This window comes from Hyla sarda, chromosome 4 (genome assembly GCF_029499605.1).
Source record: "Hyla sarda isolate aHylSar1 chromosome 4, aHylSar1.hap1, whole genome shotgun sequence".
Lineage (NCBI taxonomy): Eukaryota > Metazoa > Chordata > Amphibia > Anura > Hylidae > Hyla > Hyla sarda.
The window spans coordinates 399,127,832-399,148,228 of NC_079192.1; the positions used below are offsets into that span (position 1 = coordinate 399,127,832).

Below are 20,397 nucleotides of genomic sequence, written 5' to 3' on the forward strand. Positions count from 1 at the left end.
GTTGAGGCCATTGTAAGTTGAGGGATCACTGTATTACAGAAAATCTGGGACCCCCCACCTACTGAAAAACTCCCAAAAAAGTCCAATGAGGGGCGGCCGCACTGTTTCTGCAACTCCTATAAAGATGAATAAAAAGTGCAACACACACGAGGCCACATCACCATTCAGTCTTGATGCCGTGGCCAACCCCATAAATGTCTATGGTGGGGAGACCTCTTTAATTTGAGAGATTACCATTACAAGCAGACCTTTAATCGTCTGCATGCCAGGTGGTCTAGAAAGACAAAAAAACAAAAGGATGCGCTCTGTGGTGTATTATCAGGTGGAAGACACAACCGCACAATGTGAACTGTGCTTACCAGATGTAGTTGTACTCGACCCAAGTACAGCAATGATAAACGTGGTGAAAGGTGATGAAACCAGAGGTCTCTGCAGCCACTCCAAGCTTACATAATCCACAATAGATAAAATTCTCCTCAATTAACAGCAAGGTAAAATCAAGAGCGGAGTCCAAGATAAAATTCAGGGTGTTTAGTTACCAACAATGCAGCGCGTTTCGGGGGAGTTCCGCTTCTTCAGGCATCCTGAAGAAACGGAACTCCCGCGAAACACGTTGCATTGTGGGCAATTAAAACCCTGAATTTTATCTTGGTCTCAGCGCTTGATCTTACCTTGCTGTTAATTGGAGGAGAATTTTATCTATAGGGGTGGTCTAGGGCAGTGAAATTAAAGGGGTACTCCGGGGGAAAACTTTTTTTTTTTTTTTTAAATCAACTGGTGCCAGAAAGTTAAACAGATTTGTAAATGACTTCTATTAAATAATATTTATCTTTCCAGTACTTTTTAGCAGCTGTATGCTACAGAGGAAATTCTTTTTTCTTTTCTATTTTGTCTTGTCCACAGTGCTCTTTGCTGACACCTGATGCCCGTATCAGGAATTGTCCAGAGCAGGAGAAAATCCCAATTGCAAACTTATGTTTCTGACATGGACAGAGGTGTCAGCAGACAGCACTGTGGACAAGACAAAAAACAAATTGAAAATGAAAATAATTTCCTCTGTAGCATACAGCTGCTAAAAAAGTATTGGAAAGGTAAAGATTTTTTAATAGAAGTAATTTAAAAATCTGTTTACTTTCTGGCACCAGTTGATTTAAATAAAAAAAGGTTTTCTACTGGAGTACCCCTTTAAAGGTGTTTTTTTAAATGTGTCAATGGGGATTGGACATCGGTCACCTCCACCTATCAGCGTTTTTTCTACCGCAAACCAAGCAGAAAGGAGACAGCGCCGTACATTGTGTAGTGGCTGCACTGGGTTACTGCAGCACAGCTCCCACTTAGTGCATTGAAATAGGAGCATAGCTTAGCCACTACACAATGTACGGAGCGGTCTGCTTCCCGCTCCCTTCACTATATATTGCGGGTGTTCCGGCTCTGGCAAACAGCTGACCGGAGGAGTCGGGTGTTGGACCCCCACAGATTAGATATTGATAGCCTATCCTGAAAGCAGACAGTCAATGCAAAAGTTTATGAAAAACTCCTGTAATCCCTGGTTGTCTGAGGCAGTGAAAGGGTCAATAACCATATGCCAGGTGGTCTAGGGTAGGGAAGATGTGTCAGCATCCCTGGCAATCTAGGGTAGAAAAAGGGGTGAATACAAGGGACCTTGGTGGTCTAGGGCAGCAAAGTGGTTAATGTAAGGAGCCCTGGCGGTCTAGGGTAGTCAGATAGGATCCCTGGTGATAGGTAGAGGAAGGGTTAGGGCTATCTACCTAGGATCAAGTGGTTACTCACTTATCCAGGCTATATTGCAGTGCTTTCCCAAACCGTGTGCTCCAGCTGTTGCAAAACTACAACTCCCAGCATGCCTGGACAGCCAAAGGCTGTCCAGGCATACTGGGAGTTGTAGTTTGCAAAAGCTGGAGGCACACTGTTTGGAAAACTACTCTAAAGGCTAAGGTTATAACAGGAAGCTGAACACTCTAAAGTTCAGCTTCTTGTACTCCCCTTCCGTTGATTATAGAGATGACTACAGGGAGGGGGATCAAAAGGAATGTGCGGCTGTAACTGTACGACCACACAATTCTCTTTAAGATCAGGCAGATCAATTCAGGAGCGCTCTGCCCAATCATTAGGAAAGGGCTCAGCCATACAGTTTAGAGGGAACAGAGTTATATGATCATGCAATTATCAAAAAATATAAAAGTTAATTTAACCAACAGTGACCTGTAGCCTCAGAGGCAGATGAACACTATGTTTATACACCATATGGTACTGTATACACCAGGGGTCCTCAAACTTTTTAAACAGGGGGACAGTTCAATGTCCCTCAGACCATTGGAGGGCCGGACTATAGTTAAAAAGAAACAACTATGAACAAATTCCTATGCACACATCTTATTAGTGGACTACCCCTTTAAGTATGCAGCACAGTTCCCCCCACATTAGATAGGCAGCATTGTTCCCCCACATTAGGTTGGCAGTATAGATCCCCCACATTAGGTAGGCAGCATAGTTCCCCCCACATTAGGTAGGCAGCATAGTTCCCCCACATTAGGTAGGCAGCATAGTTCCCCCACATTAGGTAGGCAGTATAGTTTCCTTACATTAGGTTGTAGTTCCCCCCACATTAGGTTGGCAGTATAGTTCCCCCCCCACATTAGGTTGGCAGTATAGTTCCCCCACATTAGGTAGGCAGTATAGTTTCCTTACATTAGGTTGTAGTTCCCCCCACATTAGGTTGGCAGTATAGTTCCCCCCACATTAGGTTGACAGTATAGTTCCCCCACATTAGGTTGGCAGTATAGTTCCCCCCACATTAGGTTGCAGTTTCCCCACATTAGGTTGGCAGTATAGTTCCCCGACAGACATACAGCCTCCAGCCATACAGTGTATGGCTGGAGGCTGTATGCCTGTGTTTTCATGCCCCACTTCAGTGCTCCGACCACCGCTCCTCCGCTACGGCCATAGCAGTAGGTCCCGGGATCGGAGGAGCAGTGGTCGGAGAACCGAAGCTGAGGTGCCGCTGGTAACACTTACCAAGCTGGCCAGTGCACGTCCTGCTCGCTGCTCCGCTCCTCTGCGCTCCGTTGCTATGGGCGCACGCACAGGAGGTCAGTGACATCCCTGCATGCGCTACCTCCTGGCGGTCCTTGCGTTTTTAAAGTAAAAGCGGGGCCGCAGAGAGTTAACAGAGGCAGCCCTGTGTCCCGAAATCATCTTTCAGGACACAGGGACGTCCTTCGGCAGCAGCAGTAAAAACACCCGGCGGGCCGGATAAATGTCCTCGGCGGACCGCATGTGGCCCACGGGCTGTAGTTTGAGGACCCCTGGTATACACCATCTTCTATGTAGTAATATTCTACAGCTAAAGCTCTATTACACAAATAGAATTTACTTCAATGGACACTCTCATGAAAACAATTTTTTTTGCTATTGCACTCCTTTATGGTAAGTAAAAAATCTTTCTAATGTACTTTATTTAAAAAAATAAAATAAAAATGAAGTGTTCTATGTTTTATTTGTGTTTATAACAGCTGCCACTAGGTGTCTCCCTACTTGTCCAGAGCACATTTCCCCTCATCTCTTGCACAGACTTTGGACTCCTGCTGGCCTGGCAAAAGTCCAAACTCAGGAAATGCTGAGGGGGTGTGTGCAGCCTTAGCCAATCATAGCTCATCTCACACTGAACTGCTCTGGGCTGTGTGTAGCAGAGTGAGGGAGGAAGTTCTCCCCTGTATGGCTTCAGATGAAGTCACACTTGCTGGGGAACGCCCCTTCCCAGTCTGTGAATTTGACTGAGACTGAGCAGAAAATACAGCAATTTCAAGGTAGAAAACTAAAAAATAATAAAAATAAAGGCGGGGGGTGGTTTATCATGATGGGGCAGTGAATTGGGAGGATTATAACATTTTACAAGATCATGAGACGTACTCTTTAAAGACACTGCTGTAACACTGTCTATTAAATGAGGTCTATGAGCGGAGGTGTGGAGACCCTTCCAGCCTCTCCTCCAAGTGAAGACACAACACAATGGATGACATGCAAGTCAGAGTCCTTAGAAGAAGCCGCAGAGGCAGAAAGGAGCAGCGGCCCCTAGGCACTTGCGAGTCAGTCAAGCACATACAATTGTAACAAGCAATGTGCAGCGCTCTCTACTTACAGTCATTGTATTATCCAGGAGCCATTATTTAATCCTCATTATAAATTACCTGCAGAGCCGCCCCCCATCCGAGGAGATGTACACACATCTGTCCGACAGGTTGGTGGAGATGGAGACAAATTCATTGATGTAACCCGCTCGCCTCATCAATCGGAAAGTGTTCACCAACTTCTGGTGGTCTCGAATAACCCCAAGAATATTACCTGAATGAATAGGTGAATGAATCATCATTTTATATAATACAGATATGTAGGTGATGATAGATGAGACATATATGAATACATAAGAGAGACAAAAGATAATGGTAAAGAGATATGCATAATAACGAGAGAGGGGCAGGGGAGAGAGAGAGGGGGGGGAGAGAGAGGGGGGGAAGAGAGAGAGGGGGGGGGGAGAGAGAGAGGGGGGGGGGGAGAGAGAGGGGGGGGGGGGGAGAGGGAGAGAGAGAGAGAGAGAGAGCGCGAGATACAAGACCGATAAATAACTATAAACATATCTGAATAAATATGAGAGAGAAATGACAGTGAGAGATAAAAGACATATATGGAAAAGACAGATCGGAAACTATAATATGAGCTGAATGTATATGAGATACAGTGGGGATCAAAAGTTTGGGCACCCCAGGAAAAAATTTGTATTAATGTGCATAAAGAAGCCAAGGAAAGATGGAAAAATCTCCAAAAGGCATCAAATTACAGATTAGACATTCTTATAATATGTCAACAAAAGTTAGATTTTATTTCCATCATTTACACTTTCAAAATAACAGAAAACAAAAAAATGGCGTCTGCAAAAGTTTGGGCACCCTGCAGAGTTAATATCTTGTACTGCCCCCTTTGGCAAGTATCACAGCTTGTAAACGCTTTTTGTAGTCAGCCAAGAGTATTTCAATTCCTATTTGAGGTATCTTTGCCCATTCTTACTTACAAAAGTCTTCCAGTTCTTTGAGATTTCTGGGCTGTCCGTCATGCACTGCTCTTTTAAGGTCTATTCATAGATTTTCAATTATGTTGAAGTCTGGAAATTGTGAAGGCCATGGCAAAACCTTCAGTTTACGCCTCTTGATGTAATCCCCCGTGGATTTTGAGGTGTGTTTAGGATCATTATCCATTTGTAGAAGCCATCCTCTCTTTAACTTCAGCTTTTTGCACAGATGGCATCAAGCTAGCATCCAAAATTTGCTGACAATTTATTGAATACATTTTTCCTTCTACTCGTGAGATGTTCCCTGTGCCACTGGCTGCAATACAACCCCAAAGCATGATTGATCCACCCCCATGCTTAACAGTTGGACAGAGGTTGTTTTCATTAAATTCTGTTCCCCTTCTTCTCCAAATGTACTACTGCTACTGCACCATAGCTGAATAGCTTCTCATGTTGTATCCATATACTCATGTTTTATCTATATCTTTGTGCTAGCAGTGTGCTGCTGTATTCTCCTGTTGCTGTATATTTAGCCCAGCAGTCTGCACCTGTAAGCCAGGTCCGTATAATAGTTTGGAATCAATAGTGCTGGCCAACTTATTTCTTGTTTGTATTACACATATGGGGGAGTGGCTACCTCCATGTTGGTTCTTGCACCCCACCCACCTCTATCAGGTGTATATAAGGTGATTTGGATGTTCCAGATCTTGCAATGCCTGCTGATCTATTCACACAGAGGCATATTCATAGTGTAGGGTCCGTCCCAATGAGATCACCTTACCGTGGTGGGACAGTTCAAGCTATTTGGCCGCCAAATTGCAAGCTAAGTATCTCACTATTTCATTACTGCACCATAGCTGAATAGCTTCTCATGTTGTATCTATATACTCATGTTTTATCTATATCTTTGCGCTAGCAGTGTGCTGCTGTATTCTCCTGTTGCTATATAGATAGATATGAGATATAGATAGATAGCTAGAGATAGATATGTGATAGATATATATGAGATAGATAGGAGAGCAGAACACAATACTGTACATTACAGTTCTACAATAGATAAAGTAGATGGGATGTAACATATCTATTTATGTTTATCTACATTGCCTACACATGACTAGATCACCATTTCATCCCAATTTGCTTTATGTTTAAGGGAATAGGACCTATTTCCGCAAAAGTAGCCCATTTCCTCAGCAGAATTGCACAATGCTAATAATATAAATCAATCAATAGGAAGGCATTGCTTTCAGTGAACACCTGCAGTTCTCCAAAGAGGAGAGAAACAAGGGAAACCCAATCTGAGATCAGACACATAGATAAAATATTAATAAAGAGAAATTCTTTATTTCCACTACCCAATAAAAGATCTGCCTTGGTTCTAGCACACAGCAGAAGTACATTACAGAATCTGTCAAAACCAGGAATATAAGACGCATAGAGAACTAATAAGGTTTGTTGTTATGAGTTAAAGATAAATAACTAAAAAACAATAACATTTTGGTTGTCAGTAGCCACCACTAGGGGAGCTCAGGAGCATCCAGTATACAGTTTATACATTTAGGGTCTATTTACATGTACAATATCCTGCATACATTTGATGGGCAGGATTTGAAGCTCCAGATTTCATCCTGTGTTCACTTATTTAGTTAACACTGAAATCTCCAGCATAAAATCTGCAGCTTTAAATCCTGCGCAGGATACTCTACGTGTGCATACACCCTTAGGCCGCATTCACACGTGCGCATTTTTGCCGCAGATTTTCTTGCCCATTAACTTCAATAGGTAGCAAAATCTGCAGCAGAAAATATGCACATGTGAACATACCCTTAGGGCTGGTTCACACCAGCGGATTTATTTGTGGGTTTCCCGCTGCGTGTTTGAAAGGGGATAGGCTTTCTGCGTTTTTTTCCAGATTTTTTTTATCCGATGCAGAAAATCCGCCACAAGCCCCATTATTATATGCGTCAATATGATATGCGTCGAATTTTCTGCAGTGGAAATTCCACAGCCGAAAATCTGCTGTTGAAAGCCGCAGAGAGACCGCCCCCTTACATACACGCAGTGGAAAAAACCCGCAAATAAATCCGCTTGTATGTTTCATAACCAATGGTCCTCTAGCTGTTGCAAAACTACAACTCCCAGCATGCCTGGACAGCCACTGGCTGTATGGGTTATTCAGAATAGGAAAAACAAAGCTGATTTCATTAAAATACAGCATCACTCTTGTCCTCAGGATGTGTGTGGTATTGCTCAGTTCCAGTGAAGTGAATGAAGTAAAGTTGTAATACCGCACACAACCTGAGAACAGTTGTGGTGCCGTTTTCGGAAGAAATCACTTTTTATCTTCTGGACAACACTTTTAAATTCGATGCTGCGATGTCGGTCCGGAAAGGAGCTTGTAATGCAGATGTGAGCCTAGCAGTATGCAGAAATCACCTGAGCTCCCTCTAGTGGTGGCTGCAATCAGACAGAATTTTATCATTTAACTATGTGTATATGCAGCAGATTTGGAGCACTGTATCAGAAAAATCTAAAATGTTACATGGGCATATCTGTAGTGTCTATAACTGCAGCCCATGACATATTCACTGCAGCCCCTTCATTGTATTGACCTTAGGGGTTGGGTCCCACCAATCAAACATAGGTAGAATAGTCTTGGGACTGATTATAAATGTTATAAGTCCTAGAGAAGTGTGTGTGTGTGTGTGTGTGTATGTGTGTATATATATATATATATATATATATATATATATATATATATATGTGTATGTATATACCGTATTTTTCGCCCTATAGGACGCACTGGCATTTAAGACGCACCCAATTTTAAAGGAGCAAAATCTAGAAAAAAAAGATTCTGAACCCAACAGTGATTTTCAACCTGCGGACCTCCAGATGTTGCAAAACTACAACTCCTAGCATGCCCGGACAGCCGTTGGCTGTCCGGGCATGCTGGGAGTTGTAGTTTTGCAACATCTGGAGGTCCGCAGGTTGAAGAACACTGGTATAGGAGGTAATACTCACGTGTCCCCACTGCTCCGAACCGTCACCGCTGCCCTGGATGTCGCGGCGTCCCCGTAGCTTCGGACGTCTTCTTTCCCGGGATGACGGGACGGCGTGCGCGACGACGTGATGACGTTGAAGGAGAGTGCCGGCCATGCAGGGGATACCGGCACGGAGTAGACACCGAGGAGGCAGGTAAGGTCCCTCCCGGTGTCCTGTAAGCTGTTCGGGACGCCGCGATTTCACCGCGGTGGTCCCGAACAGCCCGACTGAGCAGCCGGGCTAGTGTCACTTTCGCTTCAGACGCGGCGGTCAGCTTTGATCGCCACGCCTGAAGGGTTAATACAGGCCATCACCGCGATCGGTGATGTCCTGTATTAGCCGCGGGTCCCTGGCCGCAGGGACCGCCGCGATAGGTGTGTATTCGCCGTATAAGACGCACCAACTCTCCCCCCCCCCCCCCAGTTTTGTGCGTCTTATACTGCGAAAAATACGGTATATATTTATTTATATTTTTTTATTATTATGTTTTGTTTTTTTTAATTATAATTTTTATATAGTTTTATTCCAATATCAAGAAAAATCTTACAAAACAGAGTCTAAAGAAATAATTGGGTACAAGGTCCATTCACTCCAGCCTGTGTATCAGGGACTGGTGTTCTGGACATCCAGCTGGGCTGCTGTATTTGAGACAATGAACATTTATAAAGACCAAAAGTCCTAATGAAGGGTTTATAGTATAATACAGAAATAAATGTAATCCCTAGAGCAGATCTTATTAATCAGCCTCCCCTCATACAAGGCGCCTCATAGGAGTTCTCTATACTAATGAATGGGATTGTGCAACGGGTGAATCACTGTCCCCATGGGTGGTTACAAGTCCGCACACTGATCAGCCATAACATTAAAACCACCTGCCTAACACTGTGCACCCCTTATGCCAACACAACAGCTCTGACCCAGCAAGGCCTAGGCGGCGCCTCCGAAGGTGCTTTCTGGTATCTGGCACCAAGATGTCAGCAGCAGATCCTGTAAATTGGGAGGTGCAGCCTCCATGGATCAGACTAGTGTTTCCAATTGGATTGGGATTTTTAATGGGGTACTCCGGTGAAAACCTTTTTTCTTTTAAATCAACAGGTGGCAGAAAGTTAAAAATATTTGTAAATGACTTCTATTAAAAAATCTTAATCCTTCCTGTACTTATTAGCTGCTGAATACTACAGAGGAAATTCTTTTCTTTTTGGAATGCTCTCTGATGACATCACGAGCACAGTTCTCTCTGCTGACGTTATTATAATAATAATAATAATAACGCTTTATTTATTGTTGTCCTTAGTGGTATTTGAACCCAAGTCCCCAGCACTGTAAGGCAGCAGTGCTAACCACTGAGCCACCATACTGCCCTTAGCATACATCTGCTATGCATGGTTGCTAAAATGGACAGAGATGTCAGCAGAGAGCACTGTGCTCGTGATGTCATCAGTGTTCCAAAAAGAAAGGAATTTCCTCTGTAGCATTCAGCAGCTAATAAGTACTGGAAGGATTAAGATTTTTTAATAGCAGTCATTTACAAATATGTTTAACTTTCTGCCACCAGTTGCTTTAAAATAAAAAAGGTTTTCACCGGAGCACCCCTTTAAGCCAAGTCAGCCCCTTGATCTCTTTGCAATGTTCCTCAGTCCTACACAATGTCTGCAGTGCGGCCGGGGACATTATTCTGCTAAAAGAAATCGCTGATATTAGGGGAACCCGCTGACATGAAGTGGGGACTTGGTATGTGCAAGGTTTAGGTAGGAGGTACATGTCACGGTAAATCCACATGATGCCAGGACTCCATGGGGGAGATTCATCAAAACCAGTGTAGAGGAAGAGTGGTGCAGTTGCCAAAGCAACCAATCAGATCGCTTCTTTCATGTTTAACAAGGTCTTTGAAAAATGAAAGAAGCGATCTGATTGGTTGCTATGGGCAACTGCACCACTCTTCCTCTACACTGGCTTTGATAAATCTCCCCCCATGTTTCCAGTAGAACATTGTCCACTGTACTGTCTCTGCCAGTTTTCTTATCACCAGGTAAGTGACACACATGCACCTGACCACCCACATGATGCCAGGACCCAAGGCTTCCAGCAGAACATCGTCCCGAGTATCCCACTGCGCCGGTCAGCTTGTCTTCTTCCCATAGTGCATCCTGGTACCATCTTTTCTGTAATTAAAAGGGGTACTCCACCTAGGGCAGGGCGGTATGGCCAAATATATGTATCGCGGCATTTTTGAAATTTATGGCGGTTCCACGGTATATAACGGTATTCTCCCTCCCCAAAATGAATTATTAGCCCAGCGCTGCGCTGTCCCCGTCAGGGTAAATACTCACGTCACCCGCAAGCGCTGCTCTCCCCGTCCTCCCGTATGTTGCGGCCGCCGGCGCTGACACTCTATACTGTATCCCTATGCCCTATGCCCGGGCTGCAAAAGGTAAACAAAATAAACTTTAACTCACCTTGCCCCGTCGGTCCGGACCTGCTTCCTAGGGAACGGAACGTCGGAAAGCCGTCAGCCTATCACCGGCCGTAGTGATGTTCCGCCTCGGACGGTGATAGGTTGAGCCCACTGTCATGTAAGAAGCCGGGCATAGGGATACAGTATAGAGCAGTGGTTTTCAACCTACGGACCTCCAGATGTTGCAAAACTACAACTCCCAGCATGCCCGGACAGCCATTGGCTGTCCGGGCATGCTGGGAGTTGTAGTTTTGCAACATCTGGAGGTTGAAGACCACTGGTATAGAGTGTCAGCACCAGCAGCCGCAACAAACAGGAGGAGGAGGGCAGCGCTTGCGGGTGATATGTGAGTATTTACCCCGATGGGGACAGCGCAGCGCTGGGCTGATAATTAATTGAGGGGGAGGGGCAGAACAGCGCTCGCGGGTCACATATGATTAGTTCCCCGACGGGGAAGCGCTGGGCTGATAATTAATTCATTATCGAGGGGGAGGGGCCAAACAGGTATTGCGGTATAGGGTAAAATTAATATCGTGCAGCACAAAAATTTCGGTATTCGGTATGAACCAGTATACCGCCCAGCCCTAACTCCACCCCTAATCCCCTACGGGCGAAGTACCCTTTTAACTGCACCCAGCGTTCGTTTAGAGAGTCTGGGGAAGCTCCGGAGGCTCGTGACATTACGGTCATGCCCTGCTCGCAATGTCTCGGCCACGTCCCCTCAATGCAAGTCTATGGGCCGTCACACGCCAACTCCCACAGACTTGCATTGAGGGGGTGTGACCGTGACGTTTCGATCCTCCTCCCGGCAGCGCCAGTCATCCGGCACGGAGCGACGTTTGCTCCGTGCACCAGATTTCTGGGGTGCCGCAGTAGAGATCGCAGGGGGACCCCCGTGATCAGACATCTTATCCCCTAATCCTTTGGATAGGGGATAAGATGTCTAGGGGTGGAGAACCCCTTTAAGTGTGACCCACACACCGAACTGTCCACATGATGGAAAAAAATGATTTATCAGACCAGGCCACCTTCTTCCACATCTTCATAGTCCAGTTCTGATGCTCAGGTACCCATTGGACACACTTTCTGCAGTGGACAGGGGTCATCATGGACGCTCTGACCAGTCTATGGCTAAACAGCCCCATATACATTAAGCTGTGATGTCCTGTGTGATCTGACGTCTTTTTATCATTGACAGCAGGAACTATTTCAGTACTTTTCTACAGTAGCTCTTTTGTGGGATCAGACCAGACAGGCTAGCCTTCACTCTTCATACACATCAATGAGCCTTAGGCCCCTTATGATCCTGTCCTTTTAGGTTATGGCTGATCAGCATATACAGTGCCTGTGTCTTTATCCACAGTAGAGATGAGCGAATTTACAGTTAATTCGATTCGTCACGAACTTCTCGGCTCGGCAGTTGATAACTTATCCTGCATAAATTAGTTCAGCTTTCCGGTGCTCTGGTGGGCTGGAAAAGGTGGATACAGTCCTAGGAAAGAGTCTCCTAGGACTGTATCCACCTTTTACAGCCCACGGGAGCACCTGAAAGTTGAACTCATTTATGCAGGATAAGCCATCAACTGCCGAGCCGAGAAGTTCGTGACGAATCGAATTTACTGTAAATTCGCTCATCTCTAATCCACAGCATCATGAGGCTTATCTGTAGCCAAATCTGTCAGTAAGTGTTTAAAGGGGTTATCCAGGAAAAACTTTTTTATACATATATATATATCTCAACTGGCTCCAGAAAGTTAAACAGATTTGTAATTTACTTCTATAAAAAAAAAATCTTAATCCTTTCAGTACTTATGAGCTTCTGAAGTTAAGGTTGTTCTTTTCTGTCTAAGTGCTCTCTGATGACACGTGTCTCGGGAAATTCCCAGTTTAGAAGAGGTTTGCTATGGGGATTTGCTTCTAAACTGGGAGGTTCCCGAGACACGTGTCATCAGAGAGCACTTAGACAGAAAAGAACAACCTTAACTTCAGAAGCTCATAAGTACTGAAAAGGATTAAGATTTTTAGTAGAAGTAATTTACAAATCTGTTTAACTTTCTGGAGCCAGTTGATATATAAAAAAAAAGTTTTTTCCTGGATAACCCCTTTAACCCCTTAACGACCAAGGATGTATATTTACGTCCTTGGCCGGCTCCCGCGATATAACGCGGGGTCACGCGGTGACCCCGCATCATATCGGGTCGGTACCAGCATGTATCTCATGCCGGGACTCGGGGCTTATAGCGCGCGGCAGTAATCACGGTGCCGCGCGCTATTAACCCTTTAGACGCGGCGTTCAAAGTTGAATGCCGCGTCTAAACCGAAAGTAAAACCTTCCCGGTTGCTCAGCGGGGCTGATCGTGACCACCGCAGTGAAAATGCGGTGTCCCGATCAGCTGGGACACGAGCGGAGGTCCTCTTACCTGCCTCTGGAGTGTCCCCTCGGCAATTGATTGCTACAAGCCTGAGATTCAAGCTTGAACAATCGACCGCCGATAACACTGATCAATGCAAAGCTATGGCTTTGCAGTGAACAGGGTATAAGATCAGTGTGTGCAGTGTTATAGGTCCCTATGGGAGCTATAACACTGCAAAAAAAAAAAAAGTTAATAAATGTGATTTAATCCTTTCCTTAATAAAAGTTCAAATCACCCCCCTTTTCCCATAAAAAAAAACACCATGTAAATAAAAATGAATATAAACATATGTGGTATCGCCGCGTGCGTAAATGTTCAAACTATAAAAATATTTAATTAATTAAACCGCACGGTCAATGGCGTACGCGCAAAAAAATTCCAAAGTCCAAAATAACGTATTTTTGGTTGCTTTTTATATCATGAAAAAATGAATAAAAAGCGATTAAAAAGTCAGATCAATACAAAAATTATACCACTAAAAACTTCAGATCACGGCGCAAAAAATGAGCCCTCATACTGCCCCATATGTGGAAAAATAAAAAAAGTTATAGGGGTCAGAAGATGACAATTTTAAACGTATAAATTTTCCTGCATGTAGTTATGATTTTTTTCAGAAGTGCGACAAAATCAAATCTATATAAGTAGGGGATCATTTTAACCGTATGGACCTACAGAATACATATGAGGTGTCATTTTTACTGAAAAATGTACTACGTAGAAACGGAAGCCCCCAAAATTTACAAAATGGCTTTTCTTCAATTTCGTCGAACAATGATTTTTTTTTTCCGTTTCGCCGTAGATTTTTGGGTAAAATGACTGATGTCACTGCAAAGTAGAATTGGTGGCGCAAAAAATAAGCCATCATATGGATTTTTAGGTGCAAAATTGAAAGGGTTATGATTTTTAAAAAGTGAGGAGGGAAAAACGAAAGTGCAAAAATGGAAAAACCCGCGGTCCTTAAGGGATTAATTTCCCTTCAGCGCCCCCACTTGGGGAACTAAGAGTTACACAGTGCCTGTTCAAATCAATGAGTTGTGTATGTAATGAAAAACAGGCCTGGGTCCTTCAGAGCAAGAGAGGCACTCTATGTATACAAAGGAGCATCAGACAAACAGAGAAGAGGGGGTTACAGAGCAGCCTGCAGTGATTGGATAAAGAGACCCAGCACAGCAGACTCAGGGAGGAAGTGAATGCATGGTGAGTGAGGGTGGGCTCAGTGCTTGCCACGCACACGCCCCTTTCTGAGCAGTTGATATAAGAATGAGTGAGCAGAAGAACAGAGGGATCTGTGAGCCAAATACAGAAGCTAGACACACAAAAAAAAAACCAATCATCTGCATGACCTAGTGAGTGACATATATATCCATAGTTTTTCTATGATATGACAGGTACGCTGTTAGATCTAAATTACCATTGAGGAAGACAATAAAGATGTTGGAGTAAGCCAGCTCTTCGCCACACAGCAGACTGACATCTTCCACTCCAAGGTTACTGGCCAATTTAATAATAGGCCCATCCTCCATATCGGTAGTGATGTGTGTCATAAGTGCAAGGTTTTTAACTAAACCACAAGCCTAAAAAAGAAGAACAGGTCTTAAAGCGGTTATCCAGGAAAAGAAAATGTTTTAATAAATGAACTGGCTCCAGAAAGTTAAACAGATTTGTAAATTACTTCTATTAAAAAAATCTTAATCCTTTCAGTACTTATGAGCTGCTGCAGTTGAGTTGTTCTTTTCTGTCTACGTGCGGTCCAGAGCAGAAGCAAATCCCCATAGCAAACCTCTTCTACTCTGTGCAGTTCCTGAGACAAGCAGAGATGTCAGCAGAGAGCACTGTTGCCAGACAGAAAAGAACAACTCAACTTCAGCAGCTGATAATTATTGGAAGGATTAAGATTTTTTAATAGATGTAATTCACAAATCTGTTTAATTTTCTGGAGCCAGTAATTTCCCCCCAAAAACCCAGGAAGAAAAAAAAAAAATGACTCAACTATACGCCTAGGGTGGGAAATACATCATCCCCCACATGTCATCATCCAGACCCCTGTCATTAACACCCCCGTCATCATCTCCCTCCCCCCTTCATCATCACCGCCTGTCAGTGGTCTTCAACCTGTGGACCTCCAGATGTTGCAAAACTAAAACTCCCAGCATGCCCGGACAGCCATCGGCTGTCTGGGCCTTCTGGGAGTTGTAGTTTTGAAACATCTGGAGGTCAGCAGGTTGAAGACTACTGCAGCCTTCGTCATCATCCAGACCTCCCTTCAGTTTTCTACTCCCCTCCCCTCGGTGGGAAGGAAGGGTGAGCTGGTCCGGGCCATCTATGCTGCAAGGACCGTCCGTTGGGGAGGGTTAGTCGTTTTGGGTTGTCCATTTTCACTGGGAGGCCCTCTTCTCCGCTCCGAGCCCGGACTAGTGACGTTGCCTTGACGACGACGCACAGGGACGTCTGCTGCACACGGACGTCCCTGTGCGTCGTCGTCAAGGCAACATCACTAGGCCGGAGCCGGCCCGGAGATGAGGGCCTCCTGGTGAAAATGGACAACCCGGAACGACTAACCCTCCCCACCGGACGGTCCCTGCAGCATAGATGGCCCGGACCAGCTCACCCTTCCTTCCCACCGAGGGGAGGCGAGTAGAAAACTAAAGGGGGGTCTGGATGATGACGAAGGCCGCAGTGGTCTTCAACCTGCGGACCTCCAGAGGTTTCAAAACTACAACTCCCAGCATGCCCGGACAGCCGGAGGCTGTCCGGGCATGCTGGGAGTTGTAGTTTTGCAACATCTGGAGGTCTGCAGGTTGAAGACCACTGAGAAGGGGTTGACAGGCGGAGAGTTCACTCGAGTATAAGCCGAGGGGGGCGTTTTCAGCACGAAAAATCATGCTGAAAAACTCTGCTTATACTCGAGTATATACAGTATATAGTTTTTCCTGGAATACCCCTTTAAATTTGCTATGGTTGAACTGATAATAGTAGAATACACATAGGCAGTGGTCTCTGATCTGGGACTATTAAGCTGTTGCAAAACTACAACTTCCAGCATGCCCTGACAGCCGCAGGCTGTCAGGGCATGCTGGGAGTTGTAGTTTCACAAACAGTTGGAGGGCCACGGGTTGGAGACCAACGATAAAAAGGGATTTTCTAGGAAAGGCCAGGAACAATGACTGATTTTTTTACACAGGTCAATGTCATATACAGTAGTTTTTTGTTATGTTTAATCTTAATTCTTACCTCTCCCTCAGGAGTATCAGAAGGGCACAGCATACCCCACTGAGAAGGCTGCAAGGATCGGGGGCCACTGACTTTTCTCGTCTTTTCAAACTGAGACGATATTCTCGTCATCATACCCAAGGCGGATATGTAAGACAACCTAGATAGCACCTGCGTCACTCCTTGACGGTCCATCTTAAATCTCTTCAGTGACCAATTTCCCTAGACGGATAGAGCAAAGGTAAATAGGTCTGTGACCATCCAAAACAAGGACCGTTCACATTATAATGCAAAATAAAAATATTTCCCTACTTTATACACGCCATATTAAAGGGGTACTCTGGTGGAAAACTTATTATTATTATTTTTTTTTTTTTAAATCAACTGGTGCCAGAAAGTTAAACAGATTTGTAAATTACTTCTATTAAAAAATCTTAATCCTTCCAGTACTTATTAGCTGCTGAATACTACAGAGGAAATTATTTTCTTTTCGGAACACAGAGCTCTCTGCTGACATCACGAGCACAGTGCTCTCTGCTGACATCTCTGTCCATTTTAGGAACTGTCCAGAGCAGCATATGTTTGCTATGGGGATTTTCTCCTACTCTGGACAGTTCTTAAAGGGGTTATCCAGGGAAAAAAACTTTTTTTATATATATCATTGATTTGAACAGGCACTGTGTAACTCTTAGTTCCCCAAGCGGGGGCGCTGAAGGGAAATTAAAGGGGTTATCCTGGAAAAAACTTTTTTTTATATATCAACTGGCTCCAGAAAGTTAAAACAGATTTGTAAATTACTTCTATTAAAAAAATCTTAACTTCAGCAGCTCATAAGTACTGAAAGGATTGAGTTGTTCTTTTCTGTCTAAGTGCTCTCTGATGACACCTGTCTCATGAACTGTCCAGAGTAGAAGCAAATCCCCATAGCAAACCTCTTCTACTCTGTGCAGTTCCCGAGACAAGCAGAGATGTCAGCAGAGAGCACTGTTGTAAGACAGAAAACAACAACTCAACTTCAGTAGCTGATAATTATTGAAAGGATTAAGATTTTTTTAATAGAAGTAATTTACAAATTTGTTTAACTTTCTGGAGCCAGTTGATATATAAAAAAACGATTTTTCCTGGAACACCCCTTTAAAATGGACAGAGATGTCAGCAGAGAGCTCTGTGTTCGTAAAAGAAAATTTTCTCTGTAGTATTCAGCATCTAATAAGTACTGGAAGATTTTTTAATAGAAGTAATTTACAAATCTGTTTAACTTTCTGGCACCAGTTGATAAAAAAAAAAATAATAATAATAATAATTTTCCACCGGAGTACCCCTTTAATGGTAATGAGCGTCTATGGTGAAACATCTAATTGTATGCAATAATCTAAATCTCACTGTGCTGTATTCCCATGTTACATTGATATGGGTGTAATGTTAGGATATGCAAAAACATTTTGATTGGTGAGGGTCTGACTTAGGAGATCAAATGAATGGTCCTGTATTTTTGTTCAGGGCACAGTGGGTGGCGGGGGAACATCACTGTGCAGATAATTCTTAAAGGGGGACTTTGCCTCTAGACATCTTATCCCCTATCCAAAAGGGCTGTCTCGGCGACCTTTTTAACACAGAAGCTTTGGGCTTCCTTGTTCATGAGGTCACATCAGGCCATGCCCCCTCCATTCATGTCTATGGATAGGGACGTGACGTCTAGTACAAAGCCATATTCCGTGCACTGAATGACTAGGATGCCGCCCCTAGACATTTTATCCCCTAGGGGCGGAGTACCCCTTTAACTGCACCAGGTATTCGTTTAGAGCTTCTGGGGCAGCTCCGGAGGCTTGTCACGTCACGGTCATGACACCTCAATGCAAGTCTATGGGCCGTCACGCACCCTCCCATAGACTTGCATTGAGGGAGCGTTAGTGCTGGGCGGTATGGCCTAAAATGAATATCACAGTATTTTTTTTTTATTATCACGGTATTACCGCCTGTCGACCCCCCCCCACCCCACCCCGCGAGCGGGGTCCCTGTGCCCCCTGCGAGGGCGATTGCTAGCGGGGTCCCTGTCACAAGAATGCCTCGCGCGGCTCTGTTCCCCATCCCTGTCAGCTCTCAGGGCACGGGAACAGATTTAAAAGCCTCACGCGCAGCTAACGTAGTACTGCGCATGCACAGTACTAAGCAAATAGCGTAGGGCTAACGCTAGGCTCCTAGCGCTGCCTACGTTAGCCCTACGCTATTTGCGTAGTGCTGCGCCTGCGCAGTACTAAGTTAGCCGCGAGCGAGGCTTTTAAATCTGTTCCCGTACCCTGAGAGCTGACAGGGACGGGGAACAGAGCCGCGTTCGGCATTCTTGTGACACCGCTAGTGGGCACAGGGACCCCGCTCGCGGGGGCACATTTGACACTGCTAGTGGGCAAATGGATCCCGCTAGCGGTGAGGATTGATCATGCACGCAGGGACACTGGCTGACAGGCGCAGCGGGGGAACACAGTAAATGGATTAGCTTCCTTGGCCCGATTCCGCTCTCGGAATCGGGCCACAGAAGCACACACAGGGACAAGTGAGGGCGCTGCGCTGGGCTCTACAATTCATCCGGAGGGTGGGGGAGGGGCCCGACCGGTATAGCGGTATGGGCAAAAATTCATACCGTGGGAGAAAAAAAAACGAACTTTAACCCCCCCCCCCCCCGATCTGCTATTTGTCGTTAGCCTCTGACCGACCAATAGCAGGGATAGGAGGGGTGGCACCCTTCAGGGGGATCGGGGGGGGGGGGGGGTCATGGACAGCCCCGATCCCCCTTATTTTCTGGGTCACCAGAGACCAGTATGACCCTAGAATCATCTATCTGAATTGTCTCAGGACCCCTCCAGGGGTTGCAAGGGGCGCCTGCTGAACGATTTCAGCAGGCATCCTGGTCCAGTCCCCACCCGGTGAGCGGCGGTGACCAGAGAAGTGCAGGGCGTACCTGTATGCCCTGAGTCCTTAAGGACTCGGAAACAGGGTGTACGGGTATGCCCAGCATCCTTAAGTGGTTAAAAGGCGAGGAGGAAAAAAACTAAGACGAGAAAATGCTAATTGGCTGTGTCCACAAGGCCCAAACAGACTAGGTACTTTAAGGGTTCACTAGCACTGGGGCTCTTTTGTTCAGGGGAATCAGGAGAGATAGTTGGCAACAGATAGCTATCTTAGATGTATAGCCAGTTCAAGGCTAGTTTAACATTAGCGTAAAATAGGCGCATTCTTGCATCCAAATCATGGCAAGACTGCGGGTCCGACTACCAAAACGGACAGCCTTTGGCTATAATGCCAACGCAAAAAATTCTTCTGTATTAGGCTAATGCAGTGTTTCCCAAACAGGGTCGGCTGTCCAGGCATGCTGGAAGTTGTGGTTTTGCCACAGCTGGAGGCACCCTGGCTGGAAAACATTAATGTTAAACCAGTCTAAACCTTGATGCACCGACATCCATATGAAGTCTATGGAGATTCTGTAGCGTTTATCAGCATTGAATATAATTCACTAATCTAACCAGAATCCCTTTGATCGGAGCAGAAATCCCATGTAATCCATGTAATTAATTGTACTCTCCCCTCATGGAGTGTCAGGTCTCCTGCTCGATAACAATGTAAAGCAATCTCCCCGCTTACCGTAGAGATGGCATTCACCATGCCATTGGTGATCTGATCTTGACGCATGTGTTTCACAACGTCAAATTGCGCGGCTCTCTGCTTAGGAATGACCTGGTCGGCGATCTTCTTCATCTCGGAGTTGAACTTTTTGAATAAGTCTTCAAAGAGGAGAGAGAGAAGCTGCAATATGGAAAGAAAAGATAGTCAATTTAAAAAGGCGTTTTTCCTCTTTTCTAAATGCAGACACGATGGCGACAACTGACGATTGTTCCCAATAAAGAAAAAAGTTGCAGGCTACATTGGATGTTATAATTAGTGTGTGTAAAACCCATAATGGGACTAAAAGGGTTATGTTTTGTGCTTAAGGAGCGTAAATACTTTTTTTTCTCTTCAATTTAGTCTTTCACTTCATCTAGGTGTCTTAGAACATGACTGGGAACGTATGCCAAGCCAGATATTTCCAGAAGGAAAGAACAACCCATCTTTAGACAGCTGATTCTGGGTTTTGCCCCTTATCAGTATTGACCATGATGCTGGCTGGCAAGAGGCCTATCATTGTGGGACTAAAGGGG

The 20,397-nt window shown here is 44.9% G+C and overlaps 1 protein-coding gene across 1 annotated transcript in view; it reads right to left on the reverse strand.

Annotated features, from left to right (window-relative positions):
• POLR3B (RNA polymerase III subunit B) overlaps nucleotides 1-20,397 on the reverse strand; it is a 129,620-nt gene that overhangs the window by 61,871 nt on the left and 47,352 nt on the right. Inside the window, exons 13-17 of the mRNA XM_056569913.1 lie at nucleotides 19,844-20,005; nucleotides 16,229-16,429; nucleotides 14,409-14,571; nucleotides 4,209-4,362; nucleotides 360-475 (exon numbers count right to left, since the gene is read on the reverse strand). Coding sequence (XP_056425888.1) covers nucleotides 360-475; nucleotides 4,209-4,362; nucleotides 14,409-14,571; nucleotides 16,229-16,429; nucleotides 19,844-20,005 — 796 coding nt within the window. The remainder of the gene's footprint in view (nucleotides 1-359; nucleotides 476-4,208; nucleotides 4,363-14,408; nucleotides 14,572-16,228; nucleotides 16,430-19,843; nucleotides 20,006-20,397) is intronic.